The sequence below is a fragment of the Sorex fumeus genome, unplaced genomic scaffold, assembly GCF_029834395.1.
Source record: "Sorex fumeus unplaced genomic scaffold, SorFum_2.1 ptg000047l, whole genome shotgun sequence".
NCBI lineage: Eukaryota > Metazoa > Chordata > Mammalia > Eulipotyphla > Soricidae > Sorex > Sorex fumeus.
The window spans coordinates 2,343,354-2,364,451 of NW_026606104.1; the positions used below are offsets into that span (position 1 = coordinate 2,343,354).

At 51.6% G+C, this 21,098-nt stretch overlaps 2 protein-coding genes across 5 annotated transcripts; one reads left to right on the forward strand and one right to left on the reverse strand.

Moving 5' to 3' along the window:
- Nucleotides 1-4,135: 4,135 nt before the first annotated feature.
- On the reverse strand, nt 4,136-15,495 carry POLR3GL (RNA polymerase III subunit GL). 3 transcript variants are annotated; one of them, XM_056123260.1, is made up of 8 exons: nt 15,388-15,495; nt 8,146-8,316; nt 7,741-7,870; nt 6,249-6,317; nt 5,885-5,941; nt 5,629-5,702; nt 5,408-5,521; nt 4,136-4,846 (listed from the first exon to the last, which is right to left on the reverse strand). In XM_056123260.1, exons 2-8 carry the CDS (start codon nt 8,269-8,271, stop codon nt 4,760-4,762), a joined length of 657 nt encoding a protein of 218 aa, XP_055979235.1. In that variant the 5' UTR covers nt 8,272-8,316; nt 15,388-15,495; the 3' UTR covers nt 4,136-4,759. The 3 variants fall into 3 exon arrangements, with proteins under 3 accessions (XP_055979235.1, XP_055979238.1, XP_055979237.1); XM_056123263.1 differs by lacking the exon at nt 15,388-15,495 and adding an exon at nt 14,967-15,012; XM_056123262.1 differs by lacking the exon at nt 15,388-15,495 and adding an exon at nt 14,927-15,012 and having other exon boundaries at nt 4,137-4,846.
- A 1,812-nt stretch (nt 15,496-17,307) lies between these two features.
- On the forward strand, nt 17,308-19,872 carry ANKRD34A (ankyrin repeat domain 34A). Of its 2 annotated transcripts, XM_056123253.1 has the most exons (3): nt 17,308-17,520; nt 17,620-17,683; nt 18,061-19,872. In XM_056123253.1, exon 3 carries the CDS (start codon nt 18,180-18,182, stop codon nt 19,671-19,673), a length of 1,494 nt encoding a protein of 497 aa, XP_055979228.1. In that variant the 5' UTR covers nt 17,308-17,520; nt 17,620-17,683; nt 18,061-18,179; the 3' UTR covers nt 19,674-19,872. The 2 variants fall into 2 exon arrangements, with proteins under 2 accessions (XP_055979228.1, XP_055979227.1); XM_056123252.1 differs by lacking the exon at nt 17,620-17,683.
- Nucleotides 19,873-21,098: the final 1,226 nt, after the last annotated feature.

The window sequence follows — 21,098 nt, forward strand, 5'->3', positions numbered from 1 at the left end:
AGCTGAAAATGAAGTGGAGAAATCCAGCAGAACGAACGTGCTCAGAGAAGTTGGGTCCATGCTGATCTTTGTACTCGGAACCATTTGGACTCTTGCGGGCAAATCAACATCAGCTGGGAGAGTTCCTGGGGAAGGGCTCCATCCAACTTCTGTTTCACACATGAGGAAATTAAAGCTTAGAAACTTGATCTGACTTTCTCAAGGACACAAAACAAGCAAGTGGTGAAATCAGGTCCATAAACCAGTGCAGTACCGAGTGGAGATGAAACTTGGCTTTCTTTTTGTTTTTCTGGGATTTGAGAGCCACACCCAGTGGTGCTAAGGACTGACTCCTGGCTCTGTTCTCAGAGATACTTCTGGTGGGACTTGGAGACCATATGTGTTACCAGGGATTGAGCCCAGGATGGTCAAATTGAGGCAAGTGCTTAACCACTCTATTATCTCTCCAGCCCCATGATAAGTTCCTAATCAGTCTATGCCTACAAGTTACTTCTCCTCCTTCCTTCCTTCCTTCCTTCCTTCCTTCCTTCCTTCCTTCCTTCCTTCCTTCCTTCCTTCCTTGCAGGGGGCCCCGCCAGACCACTCTCCGGCCCGCGGAGGTGGCCCTAGGATCCGTAGGTGCTGGGAAGGACCAACCGAATGAACTCGAGACACAAGAGACAGCTCAGAAACAGAGAGAAAAAGGGACAGACTTTATTGGGGGCAATCAGGGTATATATTCATTAGCGAGGCAGCTACACAGAAGGTCGTGCCCATATATGGTTAGGGAGGTTTGTTACACAAAGGGCCATGTCCGTATGATTTATAGGCATCACATACTAGGCAAGAGATAGTTACTTCTTGTTATCACCATACCTCAAGGTAACCATACCTAGCACTGGCCTTGCCTGTTGCAAGTCACGTGGCACAGGCTGTGCCTGTTGCAGGTCACGGAGCACAGGCACTTAGGCCTTGGTCAGTTAAAGGGCCAGCTTCCCACACTTCCTTCCTTCCTTCCTTCCTCCCTTCCTCCCTTCCTTCCTTCCTTCCTTCCTTCCTTCCTTCCTTCCTTCCTTTCTTCCTTCCCTCCCTCCCTCCCTCCCTCCCTCCCTCCCTCCCTCCCTCCCTCCCTCCCTCTCTTCCTTCCTTCCTTCCTTCCTTCCTTCCTTCCTTCCTTCCTTCCTTCCTTCCTTCCTTCCTTCTTCTCCTCAACATCTCCTCCTCTTACCTGTCCTCCTCCTCCTTCCCACACTTCCTCGCCACATCTGGTAACACTCAGGCTTATTCCTGGCTCTGAACTCATGAATTACGCCTGAGAGTGTTCAGGGGACCATATGAGATGTCTGGGATCAAACCCGTGTCAGCCAAATATGGGGAAAGCGCCCTACCCACTGTTCCATCTCTCCAGTTCCAAAGTTTTTTCTTCTTTCAAAGTTCAAATAGCAAAAACAAATTTGGTGAGAAATATATTTGTATCTCCTCACCAAGCCATGGGTACCCCATCTGCTTGATGTTTAACCCTCTGATCGGCTCTGAACCCCACTTCTGGACCCCTAAAGTTCATTGTTTACCAAGTCTGCCTTTCAGCCACAACCACCTCAGTCCATGTTTATGTTTGCAGACCCCACTCTCAAGCAACTGCCCAAGGTAGGAGAGACCCAGAGGGTTGGACATAGGGAAGGACTAATTTTTGCCAAAGAGCCTGCACTGCCTGGGGCAGCGTGGTGCAGACTGTGGTGGTTTGAGCAACCTGCTGGACAGAAGCAGGTCCTAGCATGCTCCTCGGGTGACCGCTCATATTTGTGAGCAGGGCCTCAACTTCAGACAGCTCAGGTAGTCTTCCAGAATAGCTCTGGCTCTGTGGAGACCTCTGAGGCCCCAGCTGAAACTGCCCGAAAGAACAGAGTAGGGGAGAGGTCATAGAAACAATTGAGCTCTTGCCTGGAAATGCTTGGAATGTGGGAAGCTGCTAGGTCCCATGTCTCTGGCTTGCTCAGCAAGGTCATCTGCCAGGTGCGGCAGCAGGCCAGACAGGAAAGAGTTCAAGAATGGCCTGAGTTTTCCGATACTTGACTTTGAGCAGGACAGCTGATCCCCAGTGGTCACTATGACCTTTGCCCTCCTTTCCCCGTTTCATGGGAAAAGGGTTGAGAAGGTACAGAAGTGGGGACAATACCTCCTCTTGTCCAGAAGCTTCCTGGGAGGTGGGCAGTAAGGGGGAGTTGAGTTTGGTGGTGGGTTTGAGATGGAGCTCAGTGGCAGAGAACACATACCTTGCATGTGTGAGGCCCTGGCACTGATCCTTGGCTTTATAAAAAGAAGTTAATAATTGTAGGTTTAGTTGTACCCCTAACTTAGTGTCTATGATAGCTGACCAGAATAGGACTGGTCATGCCTATCGGTGAAAGGTAAAATGACATTTTTTTTTAAGGCCTTTGCTTTTGTTTTTGAGGCCATACCTAGCAGTGCTCTGGGGCTACTCCCAGCTATTCCCAGTGGGGCTCAAGGATCATGTGGTACTAGGGACATAACCAGGATCGGCCACATGCACAGCAATGCCGCCCCCTCTGTGCAATCTCTGGTCCCTTTCCTGTCTTCTCATAGACTTCTCCCTGCTGCAATTAGGTGAGAGTGTGGCCCCAGGAAATCACAGCGACAGGTTCTCAGGCCCTCCCCCCATTCCTCACAGAAAACTCAAGAGTAAGACAAGGAAGCACATCAATGATCACAAATTGCTCAATGACTCTGGAATGTTCCGTCTCTGTTCCTGTTACTTCTCTGTTCTTTGTCTCTCTGAACATACTGCCACAAACCAGGCTCTTTTTTCTTTCTTTAAACCTTTTGAGGATTTGAGCCAGGGTCTTCCAACACTGCCCCCCCCCCCCCCCCAGACAAGTGGTCTCCTGCTGAGCCACACCCCAGGCCTCCACAAACCAGGCCTTTGTTGCTGCTGTTTGTGTTTGGTGTTCTCCTGGCTTGGTATTCAGAGGTTGTTCCTGTCAGTGCTCAGGTGACATGAGGTGCTCTGTGTGGTGGTGGTGGTGGTGTCAAACTAGGGCTTCCGAATGCAAAGCTGGGCTCAGTCCTTTGAGCCATCTCCCCAGCCCAAAAACTATGCTTTTAAGGTGACTTCCCTCTGATAAATCCCAGACCCTAAGTGTTTACAAAGGACAGTATCTAACATCCCATGGCTAGTTTCTATCAGCTGATACAAAAGGAAATGCAGTCTTCCTGCCTGAATATGGTGGGGGAATTTCTTGAAGATTCTCCTATATCTTGTTTTTGCAGCTTCTGAGTGTTTGGCAGGGTCGCTATGACAGCACCTTCACTATCTGTGGCTGCCTCCTTCTCAGCTCCTTCTTTAGTTCCTATTCTGGTCACTGCCGGCCTGGTTGCATGTCAAGTGGCTGGAACCAATCAGCTCCTCAAGGGCTTCCTCAGAAGCCAATCAGGTCCCAGGCAAGTGACCTCACCCAGTGAGTGCTGTGGGGGCGAGAAGGCAGTTCTCTGAGCTGTGAGTGTCCCTAAGTCACTCCTTTTCTCCTCACCCTCCCCACTTCCTGTAAATCAGCCCCACCAGCGCCAGCCTCCCAGAAGGGAGTGAGAAAGGCTAACTAAATCCGACAGAAAGGAACCCAAAAGAGAAACTGCAACTTGGCTGCACTGCAGCTTCTGGAAGTGGGGCAGGGCCTCTGGGGAACTCCCTCCAGATAGAATTCCCATCAACCCAGGGGCTCTGGGTGCCCAGAGGTGGTGCCCAGGCTTCATAACAGTCAGCACCTTCTCCCTTCCCAGCACCTGGCTTTCCCCAGGATCCCCACAGAAATAGCTGCCTGGTCATTCCTTGTAAACAAGGACAAACATGAGATCAAGGTCAAGTGTGAGAAAGGAAAGGCCTGTGTTTCAGCGGACATATGTGAACAAAGACAAGCGTGTTCCTGTGGCCGGCGGACTTGCCCTCGCAGGCCAGCTGAACTTCAGAGTCTGAGCTGCTCTTTACCACTCACCATGCATGGTGTGATCACTCCTGTGCGCTCCTTGGCAGGGCGCCATTAGGAGTGTGTGCTTGCCTGGGGGAGGGAGGAGAGGTGTGGGACAGGAAGGTGGGACCCCCCCACATCCACCTGGCCTCTCTTAGGGCAGGGCCCTGGTTCAATTAGTCAGCTCCTTCACTTCTCAGCACTCTCCCATTGATTCCTTGCTGAGAGAGGAAACAGATTAAAAAAACACCTTTTATTTAAAAATATGAAACTGACCTGCTCGCACTCACACTGAACTCCACATCAAACTGTTAAAAAATGAGTCGGGGGGCCATATGCAGTGCTTTCTCAGCCCTAACAACACCTATTCTTCTTTAAAACTCTTCTTCTTCTTCTTCTTTGCTTTTTGGGTCACATCCCGTGCTGCTCAAGGGTTACTCCTGGCTCTGCACTCAGGAATCACTCCTGGTGGTGTTCAGGGGACCATATGGGATGCAAGGGATCCAACCCAGGTCAGCTGCAGGCGAGGCAAATGCCTTTTCCTCTGTACTATCACTCTAGTCCATTAAAACCCTTCTTTTTCCTTTTCATACAATGAAGACATGGGTCCTTTGCCGTTTCCCCAAGATATCAGAGTGATAAAGGGGTAGAAAGAGGGGACTGGCAGGAGAGAGCTGTCTGTCCTCCTATTAGGTTAGATGGACAGTGAGCAAATGATCTGCTAGTCCACAAAGCCAAGTGCCTCTCTGTAACCTGACTCAAAAAAGACATGAAGTGTGAGGTACTGATCAGGGTCCTCTTCAGTAGATGGCTTCATCCATATTGTCATCACTGTCACCCCCAAAGTCCTCTCCGTTGTCAAAATAGGACATGATGTAATCAGTTTCCTGAAACAGAAAAAAAGAAAAAAAAACATTTAAAATCAGGCCCTGGGGTGGGGTGTGGCTAGAGAGATCGAACAGGGGTTATACTGCCTGTCCTGCAAATGGGCAACCTGGCTCTATCCCTGACTCCATATAATGTGGCCCTGGAGGCCCCCATTAGTGGCCCGGTTCATTTCCTCAGCAAGGCAGGGTCTTCACAGCACCCAAATCTTGGGTCCTTACATTGACCTGCTAGCCCTGTGGGCCGAGAACTGCCAGGAGGGGCCCCAGGGGCTCCTGTGCAGCCCGTGGGAGGCCCAATGACTTCAGTTCAGGTGTACCTCCACCTTCTTCCTCCTTCCTGTGTGCCAGGCCGTTCCCCTGGTGCACGCCTTTCCAGATCTGGAAACATGGCAGCTCTAGTGAGACTGGAAGAGCCCAGGCACAGGCGAAAGGGAGGGAAGTCCTTTTTCTGGGGCATGTCGCCATGACCCTGCGGGCTTCTGGAGAAGCCAGCCTGTGGGGAGAGCTGAGAGCCAGGGATTGACAAAGAGGGGAAATGGCGAAGGGTGGGGCCCCCATCACCTCCTCATGCTCCTCTTCGTCATACTCCTCTTCCTCTTCCTCCTCCTTCTCTTCTTCTTCTTCTTTCTCCTCCTCTTCCTCTGAAGTTACTTCTTCTTCCTTCTTCTCCAGGGTCTTATGTGAAGGTAAACAGGAAGAGAAACTCCATTCAACTCACAGGGCTAAAAGGGCCAAAAGGGTCCACGGGGGTCAGGGTGGTGTTGGGCTCTCTTCCTCCGTACCTCCAATTTCTGGATTGTTTCCTCCTTATCTTCTGTGCTCTTAGTGGGTCTCTTGGGGAGGAGGATGGTGGTTCCTGATGAGGCAAACAAAGAGAAGGAACTTTCTAGTAGTGAGGTTTGTTCCCAGCACCCCTGCAGAGACCGCGGCACTCTGCTGCCCTCCTGTGGTCATGATGACATGAGCCATGTCCCACGGGGATAGGGCAGGAAGTGGCGGTGCCTTCACCAGTTCCCTCGTTTTCCCAGGGACACTCACGCTCCTTCTGTAACTTCCGCACACGGATTTTCAGTTCCCGGGGTAGACGTCTCCAGTCTGGGGACAGTGAAAATATAAATGTCAGTTCGATGATGTCTAGGAGCCTCCGGGGAATGAGGACTGGCTTTTAAGCCAGTCTCCTTTGGGAGAGGGCAGGGAAGGAAGGAAGGTGCTGGGTCAGAACTGCTTAGAACAAAACTGTGGCTCGGCTGTTTAGGGGGAGCAGGAGCTAACCATTAAATAACAGGGTTTCAAGTAGAGTCTGAGAGCACATCTGAGACTCAGGAGACAGGAGGGGGTGCTGTGGCCTGGAGGCTTCTCAAACAACTAAGACAGGGCAGTCTGTGGCAGGGCCACCACCTACCAGGGTTCCAGTCGATGGCATTGTCAATCGGCCCAGACATCTGGTACTTGTCTGAGTAACGCTCCACATCTGAGGGGTCAGAGGTCACACATCAGCATTTCATCTTTCTGGAGTCAAAGCACTCTGGGGTCAAAGTGATCCTGGAAGTAGACTCCCTAGCACTGCGGAATCAGGCTCCCCCACCCTCATCCAGAGCCCAAGGACGCTCAATGAAGGCTCTTGAACTGCCTTTTTGTCATCCCTAAAACTGCAGTAGGTACGGTGCTTCTTGCCTTGCATGAGACCAACCCAGGTTCGGTCCCAGCATCCCACATGGTCCACCGGGGCACCTTCAAGAGTAATTCCTGTGTGCAGAGCCAGGAGTAACCCCTCAACATTGCTCAGTGTGACCCCAAAACAGACAACAATGATAATATTTTTGCGTGTGCCTTTTTCTTAAGTTTACTTTTGTTTTTGTTTTCTTGCAGGTCATGGAGTACCAGGGATCAAACATAGGCCCCGGTGCATGTCAGACATGTGTTCCAGTCACTTCTGAGAGTTCTCTCCCACAAAGAGGTTCCTTTTTCTTTTTCTGCAGTTCTGGGGATTGGACCTGGTGCCGACTGTTTTACTACTGAGCTAAGTCCTTGACCCTCCGTGTGTGTGTGTGTGTGTGTGTGTGTGTGTGTGTGTGTGTGTGTGTTAAGGACAGCTACACAGTGATGTTCCTGGGTCAAATCAAGCTAGGATGGTTTGGGGGAGCATTTGGTGCTGGGGACCTAGTCGAAGTGGTATTCCTTGCAGGTGCAAAGTCATGGGTTCCATTTCCTTCCTTTTGTGGGGATGTGGGGTTGTTCTCCCAAGTAACCACCCAGGCCAAGTGATTCAGTTCTCTTTTTCGTTTTTGGTTTTGGTGTCACACCCTAAACCAAAACAACAGTGCTCAGGGCTTACTCCTGACTCAGTGCTCAGGAATCACTTTTGGAGATGTTCAGGGAACTCTCTGTGGTGCTGGGGATTGAACCACCATGGGCCACATTCAAGGCAAGCATGGTCCCCATGCACTATCTCTGGCCCTCTAGTTCCTTCTAGAGGGTTGCATTTCTTTCCTTTTCATGGGGCATCCTGGGCAAGCGTGACACCTCTGTGGGTGTCAGCAGGAAAGCCTGAGTATCACTGAAGTTCTGATGAACATCCATTCTCCCAAGGACGCTCTTCTCCCATACCTCCTGATTGCCTCCAGGATCCCCCAACCAAAGAGGGGGGGGGCAGTACTTTACTCAGAAAAACTGAGCAAACACTGACTTAACATTTTTCACACACCTCCCCTTGACCCCAAACCTGTAAAATGATTAACCCATAATCCACTGTCCCAAGACCACGGTGAGACCAGAATAACACCTAGACACAACCACTATGATATGTGGCAGATCCTCGGTTACACTGGAGTCTCTCTGACTCCTGCTGGTTGCACCCTGGGGTGCTGCAGAACACAGGGAACATCCAAACTGACCTCTCTTGGGGACCGCTGGCCGGATGAAGTAGGGAAGCTGCCTCATGGCCCCTCGGAGCTCCTGCTTCAGTGCCAACACGTACTCCCCTTCCTCCCCCGAGGGCAGGGGCACAGGGTGGAACTCCAAGGGCTGAGGAAGCAGGGACAGGGGTCAGCTCAGAAAGAAGGTGCTGGTGGACAAGCCAAGGAGAACTCCCTGACCCCCCCACCCCCTGCCATGGGAATTCAACACTCCTGCCATTGCAGAGGGCTAAAGGAGTGCGGGTGGAGCAACATGGCATTTTCACAGCTGGGGAGTGAGAAGCGGGAGAGGCCTGCCCACTGGGAGCTGGGCACAGAGACCGCATGTGGCAAGCTAAGCACAGTTTGAGGAGGTCCTGGGGTGGGAGGGGGCAAGACACTCACAGGGAAGAGTGGAGAAGGCTGCAGCGTGGGTGGGGGCAGCGCATCCCCCTTGCTGATGCCCACAGCCTCCATGTTGAAGGTCAGCTGGCCACGGCCGCGACCCCGGCCCCCACCCCGGCTGGCCATGGCAGAGGGGGCCTGGGCATTCAGAGCTCCAATGAGAAAAACCTGCTAAAGACCAGAAACAAAGGGAAGCTCAGAGAAACGGACAACATGAACAGCAAACCAGGGAGGTACAAGCCGCACCATCTTTCCTCTTGGGGACAGCTCACTGGGCTGTATGCAGTTTTGCTCGATACCATTCTGGAGAGCCAGGGCGGCTGTACAGTGGAGAAATTAGACAAACAATGCTTCACTCAAGTGGCAGGGCCAGGGCAACAGTACTGAATTCTGCTGTGAGAGCAAGCCCCGAATGCAGATATGAGGAAAATGGCACTTTTTCATCACCTCAGTCTGGCTGGGATGGAAGTGCCAGACACACCCCAACGGGGACTGTAACATCCTGACCAGCATTTTTAGGAACAAGCCCACAGCCTCACTGGAAGGGTGTAGCTGATAAAGCACCATGAGCCAAAATTAAAATACTCCTTTGTTTGGATCATAGAAGCAATATATATTTATCCTAGAAAACCTGGAATCATAGATTTTTTTCTTAAAACCGTTTTGGTTTTGGGCCATACCTGGGAATGCTCAGGGGATACTCCTGGTTCTGAGCTCAAGAATCACTCACTCCTGGAGGTTCTTAGGGGACCATATGGATGCTGGAGATAGAACCCTGGTTGGCTGCATGCAAGACAACTGCCTTACCTGCTGTACTATCTCTCTGGTTCCTCATACAGATATTTTTCAAATATCCAGTGCCCTAGGGGAATGATGATTCAGTGGTTAAAAGTGCTTGCCTTGCATGCATTCAGTACCCAGGGAGCTGTCTGGGGTCCTATGTGACACATCCAGAGTATACAGGTGACAAATGTGCCACCTCCAGAGCACATAATCAGGTGAACTTGAGAACCAGGGCCAGAAGCATGATACCAGGGAACACCGCAAACCACAACCAGTACCTCTGATCATTGAAGCAATAAAAGGAAGGAAAGGAAGAAAAAACCTATTATTTCACCATGACCATATAGTGAAAAGCATTATTAAATTTTAATACACATATAATTTCGATTTCATTTTTGTGTATGTACCTATATGTGCATATGTATATAAATATACACATGCACGTACACACATGAATATGCACACATAACAATGCCATAGCAGATAATGTGGCATGGCAACCTAGAACCAGAAAGAGAATATTAGACAAGGCTCAGGAAATCTGAATCAAACATAGATATTAAAATAAGTATAATGTACTGGGCCGGAGTGATAGTACAGCAGGTAGGGCGTTTGCCTTGCGTGTGGCAGACCCGGGTTCAATCCCCGGCATCCCATATGGTCCTACAAGCACGCCAGGGAAAATTCCTGAGCTCAGAGCCAGGAGTAACCCCTGAGCATCTCTGGCTATGACCCAAAAAGCAATAAAAAAAATATATATAATGTAATATAAAAATATTTACATTATAATTATTATAATGTCTGCACGGCAAAGCCTGGCAAGCTCCCCGTATTCAATATGCCAAAAACAGTAACAACAAGTGTCACAAGTCTCACAATTTGTTGTGAGGCGTTACTGGTGCCCCATCAAGCAAATCGATGAACAACGGGAGGACAGCGCTACAGTACAATTATAATGTATCATTATTGGTTCATTTGTTATAACAAGGTGCTATTCTAATACATCACAATTATTATAGAGGAAATTGTGTTCCAGGACAAAAACTTCCTGCTTAGTTTTTCCTTTTTTTCTATCATTGGTTTACAGCACTGTAAGTTTCAGGAGAATTCACATCTACTCAGATATATATATGCCACACTGCATATAGCCTCTCTGTTGGACTTGCCATCCTATTGTCAGAATCAAAGGGTTCGTTTTGGTTTTGTTTGCTTTGTTTCTTAATATTCCATTTATGTGTGAATATGGTACTTGTCTTCCTCTTCACTTATTTCACTTTACTTAATTTACATAAAAGTTCAACTTTAAATTCTAAACTTTTTTTTTTTTTTGCTTTTGGGTCACACCTGGCGATGCACAGGGGTTACTCCTGGCTCTGCACTCAGGAGTTACTCCTGGTGATGCTCAGGGGACCATGTGGGATGCTGGGAATCGAACCCGGGTCAGTCGCATGCAAGGCAAACGCCCTACCCGTTGTGCTATCTCTCCAGCCCTTAAACTTTTTTTTTTTAAATGTAGGAGTACTGCTGTTTATTCAGCCACTGTTTAGCTGATTGAATTGGGCATGAACTCTACCTTACTTTTTTTTTTCATTTTTTATAATTTTATTTATTGAATCACCATGAAAGCAGTTACAAAGCTTTCGGGTTTAAGTCTCGGTTATACTATGAAGCATCCATACCTTCACCAGTGCCCATTCTCCACCACCAAAAACCCCAGTATACCCCCATCCCACACCCTGCCCCTACCTGCGGGGCAGATGATTTCCACATTACTCTCTCTCTACTTTGATCACATTCAATATTTTGACACCAGACCCACCATTATTATTTGGGATTTTACCCCAACACTCAGATCTGCTGAAAAGGCAACAGTAGACAATTTGTTTTCTATTGCTGGTTATGAATAACATATGATGTCGGATGGCTGCAGTAGTGGTTGCATGATTTTGAAATTCCGAAATTTTAACACTTAAATCTGGAGGGATTTCTGCCCAAACCTGCTGGTTTCTGAGATGTGTTCCTGAGTCTCTGGGATCATGGCCGTTGAGCAGCTTGATCAGGAGCCAGAAAGGCCGTTCATGGGTGGCGACTCGGGGTCTCATTGGGACAGGGAGGAAAGGGCCAGCTCCAACCACATCCTGTGAGGCCCTGTGTGTCTCATCGCTGAGGGCCCAACCCTAACTGTCCAATGGTCTCTGGAGGATGGCAGCCACTGAGCCACCTAGGGTGAGCAGGTGGAGGACCAGCACCTTTTCACCCCTGGAGTGGCCCAGCAACAATAACCTACTGCGGGTCTGGACACAATTCTGCAAAAAGCCACTGGGTTCCAAGATTTGTTTCTGAGTCTCTGGGATCATGGCCATTAAGCAGCTTGATCAGGAACCAGAGAGGCCGTTTGTTCATGAGTGGCAACTTGGGGTCTCATTGGGGTGGGGAGGAAAAGGCTGGCTCCACCCCCATCCTGTGAGGCCCTGTGTGTCTCGTCACTGCAGGCCCAAACCTGACTGTTCAGTGGCCTCTGGAGGTTGGCAGCCACCGGGCCACCAGGGGGGAACAGGCCAAGGCACGAAACCTATTCCCACCTGGATTGGCCCAGCGCCAGTGACCTACTGCAGGGACCGAACACATTTCTGCCCAAAGCCACTGGGTTTTGAGATTTGTTTCTGAGTCTCTGGTATCATGGCCATTAAATGGCTTGATCAGGAGCCAGAGAGGCTGTTCATGGGCGGCAACTTGGGTCTCCTTGGGATGGGGAGGAAAGGACCGGCTCCACCCTCATCCCGTGAGACACTCCCCCTCCCCCCACCTCCCCAGCCTCCTGTCTCATCACTGTGGGCCCAACCCTGACTGTCCAATGGCCTGTGGCAGATGGTGGCCACCGAGCCGCCAAGGGGGGGCAGGCCGAGGGACAGCACCCTTTCCCCCCTGGGGTGGCCTGGTGATAGTAACCTACCGCGGGGTCCTAAATTCTAAACTGTTATACGAAAAAATAAGATGTAGTCATCAGTGATAGTACAGCAGGCAGGTTTTATATTGTACATTACCTTGCACATTGCTGACCTGAGTTTGATCACTGGCACCATATATTGTCCTCTGAGCCTGCCAGGGATGATCCCTGAGCGAAGAGCCAGGAGTCTGCCCTGAGCTCAGTGATAAAGTACTGGTCTTGCATGTGTGAGATCCAGACTTTGGTACTCTGAAGCTACTTGCAGCTCATTGCTCAGAATACCACGCAATGCCAGGAATCAAACCCAGAGCTCTTAAAAGCAAAACATGTGCTCCAGCTCTCTGAGCCATTTACCAGGTCTGAGTTATTGAGCTTGATCCTCTGAGTTACAAAAATAAATACATAAAATATATCACATCTAGGGATTAGGTGTGTGCTTCCGAGATGAATGGCAGGTCTTGCATACATGCGGGTTTGATACCAGCACTGCTAAATAAATCTATAAGGGCCAAGGATGGATGAAGTTCAGTGGAGAGTACACATTCCACATGTAAGATGCCCTGAGTCCGAGCTCTAGTACCAGAAATAAAAAGGTAAAGGCCCTCCCGTTGATCGTCGATTTGCTCGAGCGGGCCCAGTAACGTCTCCATTGGAGACTTTGTTGTTACTGTGTCTGGCATATCCAATACTCTCGGTAGCTTGCCGGGCTCCCCCAGAAATACATTTTAAAAATAAATAAGATCTATTTAAAAATGAGTATTAGTTCAAAATTTTCAGATGTTCCTGATTTTTTTGTGGGTTTTTTGGGGGGAGGAGGAACAGGGATGTGTTCAGGGGATCTTATGGGGTGCCTGGCATGGAACCAGGGTTGGCTGCATGCAAGGGAAACACCCTAACCACTATATTATTTCTCCATCCCACCTTTCTGGGGCTTAATGACTGTAACCATTTTGAAGAATATTTGCACGGATGTCCTGGAAAACTCATTTGTTAGAATCTAATACTTTTCTCTTGATTATATTGGGGGGTCACAGGTGGGGCAGGAGGATCACAGAGAGCCATTTTCCTCACATCATATTAAGAGCACACAACAAGAACATGCTAGTTAAGTAACAGTGAAATAAAATGCAGCGCATAATTATGGTCTCCTAATAGAGTGGTTCATCATATAAAGAACACTAGCTCTCACAAGTCCAGAGAATAGCTACAACTTGAATGTGAGGAGCATTTTGAGAATTCCTTAAAAATAATGTATCCATTCAGTAAATAATTATGGCATACTAGCTATAGTCTGACACAAAGCTAGAAGGGAGGAATCGGGACAAAGAGCTAGTATAGTAGGAAGGGTGCTTGCCTTGCATGAGGCAACCTGCACCCAGTCTCCAGCATGACAAAGGGGTCCCTAGCCCCACCATGAGTGATCCTTGAGTGTAGATCCAGGAGTAAGCTCTGAGCACCACTACTGTGGCTCCTGACCCACCTGAAAAAAAAAAACTATCCTAAAGAAATCATCAGGGTCAGTGATAAAATAGTAGGAAAATCCTCACACAATTTACATGATCCACTGCCACCACCAACAAAATCAGCCATTCACTTTAAACTACAAAGTAGCCACAAAAGTGAATTCAAATGATATCTAAAGGCAGAAAAATGTACACAATATAATGTAAAAAGGGGAAAATTGTGTTAAAGTGTATCATATGGTTCTATTTCATAATATGTATGTATCAAGTAGAAATATATACATATGTATACACACAGAAAGTAAGAAAAGATACATATTAAAACTATAGTTGTTGCAGGCCAAGAGACACTATAGGGGTTAGGCTCTTTCCTTGCATTGTGGCCTAGGAGTTAAGTTCTGAGCATCACCAGGAATGGCCCAAAAGCTTGGATAAAATAAATAAAAGGGATGTTTTCTTTAATGATAATAATTCTACTGAGACCAGAGAGATAGTACAGGAGGTAGGATACGTGCCTTACATGCAGCTGATCTTGGTTCAAACCTCAGGCAAGACAAATGCTGCTGCGGGTCACTCCTGAACAAAGAGCTAGGAGTGACTTCCGGGTGTGACTCCAGGCCCCATCCTTCACCCCCTCCCCCCCAAAAAAGAGAATGCTACTATTAAGGCCAATCTCCTGCTCTTACAATGGAAGTATGGGATTCTTTTGGTGAATCATGTACTTCTTGGTTAGAGTATTTGCTGGACATTTATTGATGACCTACTGTGACAAACTAGGATGATCTGAGAAGTAAAATAAAGTTCTCATACTAAAGATGTTTAAAAAAAAGCAGAACAACAACATACAAAATCTGATTTATCAGAGGAAGAAGCTGTGTCTTAGAGCAGTGAGCTCACTCATACCTGCATTTTCTAGCACTGAATCTGGCCTATAGCTGGTGCTCCACAAATAATATATGTTGAATGAATACATGATTGCTAAGAACATTTCCAAACTTGAGTCCTTGTGATTCCTCACAGTCTAGTTGTAGTTTCCTTTTTTCTAGACTTAGGATGATGAGCCACCCTGTTAAGAGAGCTTAATTACAGACTATTGTATTTTATTATTTCCTAATTATGATACAGGCTATGCTTTGCCTTCCCAGTCAATTTAATTAACTTTTACTGGATATCTTGTATTATGTGCTAGAATCTATTATACAATGCCTTGTAAGAAAAGCTAATTCTGCATGAAAGGTGGGCCAGGAGAGCTACGGTAGAAGGTATTAGCGAGAGGGAGTTTGCATATCCAAGGAAATAATATCAAAGGATCTAGGAGAAGTGGGTGCCACTGTAAAGCCAGAAGAACTAGAGTGAGTTTTTCTTGCTTTCTGCTTTTATATCTCGCCCCTAGGCGCCAAAGAAAACCAGGGTGCTCTGGTCATTACAGCCAAGGGGGCCCGGGAGAAGGAAGGGTAGGGAAGGAGAAAGGGGCTGATCCAACAGGCAGCTCAGAGTGTCCTGTTTGAATCGCAGCAATCAGGGCCTGGCGAACTAGCTGGGACAGTGGAGGCTGAACCAGGTACGAGGCACCTGGCCGGAGCCTTACCTGCTCCCCTCCCCCACGCGGAGCCCTCGCAGAAGCCAACCTGAATCCAGCTCGTCTTCCTCCAGCCGCTGCGTTCTCCGCCCGCCTCCCCGAGTTCCCTATTGGTGGGTTCTCTCAGCCAATCTAGGAGAAGCGTAGCGGGTCCCGCCCCCTTGAGGGCGGGGTGGAGGAGCAGGGCGTGCTCCAGGGAGTCGGGACCCGGGCTGACTTGCTGACTGGGGCAGCAGGACAATACGCAGAACGGTGGTTTCCCACCGCGTCTGGGAAGTTCCGACCTCATCGATCCACTCTACCGGAGGGCGCCGATAGAGAAACGAACCCCCCAGATCATCTTCTGAAGGATCAGCCTTTGGGGGCTCTGGCTGATTCACAGAGGCCTCTCTTTTACAAATCCAACTTTTCTCCAGTCCTCCACCCCTTCCCTCCAGAACCACCAGCTAATACTGTTTTTACAACCTTACCCCTTCCGTATGATGCTGCCACGCGTATGTTGAGAAAGAAGGGTCAGGGGTCAAGAACCAGGGCTGGGACCGAGGCAGGGGTGTCCTGTGTTCCTGATTTTCCCTCTGGCCTTCCAGCTCCTCCTCACCTTGGGTAAAGGGAGGAGAAATCCTATTTCCTTAGAAATAGAACTGAAGTGATGAACTGAGTCTGGAGATCTAGGAGCTAGCCCATAAGAATATCCTAGATACTGACCTTAGAGGGTTGTGGGTGTTGTGGAAAGTACAGGTCATTGGAATAGGGCAGCAATGCAGTTGTAAGGCTTTGGAGAAACTTGGTCAGTCTCCATTTTCTCACCTGCAACAAGAAGATAATGTCTGCCTGTGGCATTGTGCAAATTTGATATCATATCCGTAAAGGACTTGACTTACAGTTGGTGTCCAGTAAGTGGTAGCTAAGAGAAAATGGATCATTTCCCACCCAATATCCCTCTCTGTTCTCAGGGGACATTATCATCATGGTTATGTTTGGGGGCCATACCCAGCTATGCTCAGGGATCACTCCTGGTAAGGCTTGGGAGACCCCATTTGGTGCTGGGGATCAAACTGGGTCAGCTGCATGTAAGCCAAGCACCTTACCCACTGTACTATGTCTCTAGCCCCAGGAACATTGTTTTAATATCTTTGGTCTGGTGGCAGTCAGTCTCAACATGATCTCAAAATTTTAAGTAATCCTTAGGATTTATTTTTCCCTCACACTTCATTCCCCTCTGATGCCTCCCAGCTGGACACAAACTGATTCCTAAAATATGCAGATGAAAGCTATGGTAACCATGGAGACAGGGCAGTTGGCGGGTGAGGCAGCAACACACAGAGACCAACTTCGATAGAGAGAGAAAGGAGAGGCAGGAAGTGATCTGGACATCCACTTTCAAGCAAGGTGGGAAAATGGGAGACAGTGTGCTATAAGGTTCACTTTTCTCTCTGTCCTTTTCCTCTCTCTTCCCCCCAAGTATGTGGGGAGGAGGCATCTAGAAATCCCCCAAAATGAATGTGCAAAAACGACGAGGCCACCGACAGTCACCTCATTCACATCTCAGACATCTGTATGAGGTAACTGAGGTCCAGATGTCTGTGCTCTGGTTGGGAGGTGGTATGAGGAATAAGCCACTGGGTCAAACCTCAGTTATTCCACACACTTAACCCCCAGAGGGCAGTCAGAGGGCTTGCTCTCCTCACAGAACGTCCTATGGACCTATGACCTCTCTCCACCTCCCTTAAGGTACATGTGTGTGCAGTGTGGCTGTGTGTGCAGTGTGACTGGTTGTGTTGTATGTGACATGCCATATACAGCAATTCATTTCTTATGTGGCAGAATGTGGCATGTGTGAATTGGTGTGTAGCATATGTGGCATATGTTGTGTGGCATATGTGGCAGTGGTATAGTGTATGACATTTGTGCTGGTATGGTTTGCGTGGCAGTGTGTGCTGTGTGTGGCAGAGGATACAGTGTGTGGCATATGTGTGCCGAGTGTAGCAGAACTTGCATGTGTGGCAGTGTGTCCTGTGTGGCAGTGTGCAGTTTGTGCCAGTTTGTGTCGTGTGTCACATGTGATAAGTGTGCAGTGTGTGGCAGGTCAGATCTTGCGCACAGACATGCACCCCCACCCCACCCACGCGCGAGAAAGGGGACCTGCTGAAGCTCTAGGAGAGGTTGGGGTGGTCCCAATCTGGGTCTCAGAGGTGTCTCCCCAGTGACACTTGTGTCTGTTGGGGCTGAGGAGAGTCTCTGGGCAAGGGAAGCTAGGACTGGAGCCCTAGGCTGCGAGGGCTTGTGTGTGTGCTGGGGTGGGTGCCGCTTTGCTGCCTGCCGCCCCCACCCGCCGAGACTGGGCTATAAATAGCAGGACAGAGCTCCGCCCCCCCCCCCCCCCCCAGTTTCTCTCCGCGAGAGCCGGCGCTGTGCCCGGGGCGCACCGGGAGGAGGGACCAGGACCCGATGCCTGGGTGCAGAGACTGACACTAGGGGAATCCGGGTGCCCACCCCACCCCCCCCGCCATGTGGGCCCCCGGAAACCCGGATCCGCCACCCCGGCTGAAGTGCCGCCCTGGCCCCGGCCCTGGCCCGGCAGCGGAGCTTCTGCGGACATTCAGGTATCTATTCGGGCGCACAGCCTGGGTGGGGCAAAAGCCAGTGATAGGGGAACAGAGCGGGGCCAAAGAAACCCCCAATTCTACCCCCACCCGTTTTAGGTCCCAAACGCAAGCTGCTTCCCTCCCCCCATTCAATTTCTGGGGCGGTGGCGACCTAAAAGAGGTTAGGAATGGAATGTGTGTGAATGTATGGGTGCATGTGTGTGGGTGGGTGGCATTCGGCATCCTAGCAAGGGGGATTCCAAGTACGGGGGGTTTATAGGGGGTGCTGGAAAGGTCTGAGAAGCCGTGGGGGTGAGGGTGGGGTGCGGGTATCCCTGCGCGTGCACGGCCGCCTTTGCACGCGCGCGCGTTCTCGATGCGGGTGCACCTTCCACCTCCCCAGGCATGCGCTGGGGGAGAGGGGCGGCCCAAAGGCATGACTTAGAGGAGGGGCTGTGCGCGGTGCAGGAGAGACCCCCACCCCACGCCAGGGGGCTGCCACCAGGGCTGCGTTTCCCTGCTTGCGTGTGTAGTTAAGATTTCTCTGTTTTCCCGCAGGGACTGGCTTCACCGCTGAGCCCCCAGGCCTCTGCCAGTCGCCACCCTCACGCCCCTCGCTGGCCTCGGCAGCAGGTCCTGAGCCCGGTTCGGCCGGCGCCCTCGCCCCAGCCGCAGCAATGCTGCACACCGAGGGCCACGCTCTTCTCCGAGCCGTGGGTCAGGGTAAGCTCCGTTTGGCCCGTTTGCTTCTGGAGGGGGGCGCCTACGTGAACGAAGGCGATGCCCAAGGGGAGACGGCGCTCATGGCAGCCTGTCGCGCCCGCTACGACGACCCCCAGAACAAGGCGCGCATGGTACGCTACCTCTTGGAGCAGGGCGCGGACCCTAACATAGCCGACCGCCTGGGGCGCACGGCGCTGATGCACGCCTGCGCCGGCGGCGGGGGCGCCGCGGTGGCCTCGCTGCTCCTCGCCCACGGCGCCGACCCCTCGGTCCGAGACCACGCGGGCGCTTCGGCGCTCGTGCACGCCCTGGACCGCGGGGACCGCGAGACCCTCGCCACGCTGCTAGATGCCTGCAAGGCCAAGGGCACGGAGGTCATCATCATCACCACCGACACCTCGCCTTCGGGTACCAAGAAGACCCGGCAGTATCTCAACTCGCCGCCGTCGCCGGGGGTGGAGGAACCGGCTCCCGCGCCGCCCAGCCCGGGCGTGTGCACGTCGCCCTCGGAGATCCAGCTGCAGACTGCGGGAGGGGGCGGAGGCCGCACCGTGCTGTCGCCCCGCGCGCAGGAAGAGGAGGAGAAGCGGGACGTATTCGAGTTCCCCCTGCCCAAGCCCCCCGATGACTCCTCCCCCGCGGAGCCCCTCCCCAAGCCGCCCCGCCATCCTCCGAAGCCGCTCAAAAGGCTCAACTCGGAGCCCTGGGGCCTGGTGGCCCCTCCGCAACCTGTCCCGCCGACCGAAGGGCGTCCGGGGACCGAGCGCCTGACCGCCGAGTTCCACGGCCTGACCCTGTCCGGCCGGCCGCGCCTGTCCCGCCGTCACAGCACGGAGGGCGCCGGGGACCCGCCTCCGTGGGCGGAGAGAGTGTCGGGCGCGGGGCTGCTGTCGCGGCGGAACACCGCGCCCGAGGCGCAGGAGCCAGGGCCCCCCGCCGGGCTGCGGCAGAAACTGAGCCGCATGGAGCCGGTGGAGCTCGAGGGCCCCGGCAGCCTCTGCCCGGACTCGCCCGAGTGCAGCCGCCCTGCCCTGGAGCGCCGGCGCTACAGCGCCTCCCCGCTGACGCTCCCGCTCGCCGGCTCGCTCCAGTCCCCGCGCCAGTCCCAGGAGAGCCTGCCCGGGGCCGTGTCCCCGCTGAGCGGGCGCCGGCGAAGTCCCGGGCTGCTGGAGCGGAGGGGCTCCGGCACGCTGCTGCTGGACCACATCTCGCAGACGCGGCCTGGCTTCCTGCCCCCGCTCAACGTCAGCCCCCACCCCCCCATCCCCGACATTCGCCCTCAAGCCGGAGGCCGGGCGCCGTCGCTGCCCGCCCCTCCGCAGGCGGGGGCGCCGACCTCGCCCAGGACCAAGCGCAAGCTGGTGAGGCGCCACTCCATGCAGACTGAGCAGATCCGCCTGCTCGGGGGCTTCCAGAGTCTGGGTGGGTCCGGCGAGCCCGGGCGCTGAGGAGGGGGGCGAGAGGAGCGGAGGAGGGAGGGGAGCCGAAGGGAGAACCAGCTCACACACACACGCAGCGCGACCGCCGGGGGCTCTCCATGTACTCGTGGGCTCGGTGCGCGCATGCACGAGGGTAGGCATGTGTCCACAAGCACCGCGCGCTTATTCGCAGGAGAGGGTAAGTACTGGAATTTCCGGGTGTCCAGACACATGCTTCCATGCCCTGGTCACTCCACGTCCATATGGGAATTACTGGTGGACCCGGAGGCCAGGCACTCACAGGGTCACTTGTGCTAGGACCCCCGTGGGTCCCAAACTTCACTTGCATTTGTTCAGAAGCACTGGGACCTCCTCCTCACTGGTGGTCCCCCAGTCTTTGCCTTCCTGCAGAAGCGACCCCTTGCTGTTCATGTACAGCCTGCAAACACAGGCCGCTCATGATTTTGCACACTCTTCCCTCTTCGTAATGGTCCCACCCCATTCTGCAGGTCTTGCTTCTCTCCAGGTCAACCTGGTTTCCTGTTCAGTCCCTGCTTCCAACCCCAACCACTTTTCAGGATTATCTTCTTCACTCTTCCTGGGGAGCCAGAGGGTTTCTGTAGCAACCCCCAGCCTCAGTTCTGCTGTTGTCCCTTCCTGCTCTCAGCTTTACCTCTCAACTTCCCACTTTTTATCCCCTCTCCTCCAGTTTCCCAACCCATACAGCAGGTCGAGTCCTTTTCCCATGGGTGGGGTCATGGGCTGTAAAGCTGCTCTTCTGTTGTCTGTCTGAGCTTAGGAACATTCCCATAGGGGGCAGTGGGGATCAACCCGACATCACTACTCTCTCCACTTGACATTAACAAATAAATGTGTTCAGAACTCTCTGGTTTTTCAGTCCTGCCTGGGGTTGTGGGCAGTGGGGTGTGAGGAATGGGGAGGGAGAGTGAGGTTAACTATGGCTACAATGGGAGGGTACCAACCACAGTCCTTCTGGGAGACCATCTGACCAACTGTGGTTGTAAAAGTCAAGAACAAACTGGAGTCCCGGAGATGTAAAGGCATTTGACAGGTTTTCATTTTCTTGAGTCTCCCTTAAGTCCATCCTCATGTTCTTGGATATTCCTACGAAGAACTTTTCCCTTGGCCATCAGGAGATCCTGGTAAATTAATTGTTCCTCTTTCAAACTTTCTATTTCTAGGCCACTCATAGCTTTCCTTGGGGTCTAGTTTAAATCTCCTGAGATGAATTTCAGAACTTCACTCATTTTTTTTCTATTTCTGGGTTCTGTTTCTCAGTATTGTCTTTTGAGCCACTGTAGGGAGGAGATAGAGATAACTTTACCTAGGTAAACTGCATGATGGTCAGCTGACAAAGGATGTACTTGATGGGAGGTAAAGAAAACAGTCCATTCTACTCTTTCTTATTCTCCATCTCAAATCAGAACAGGTAAA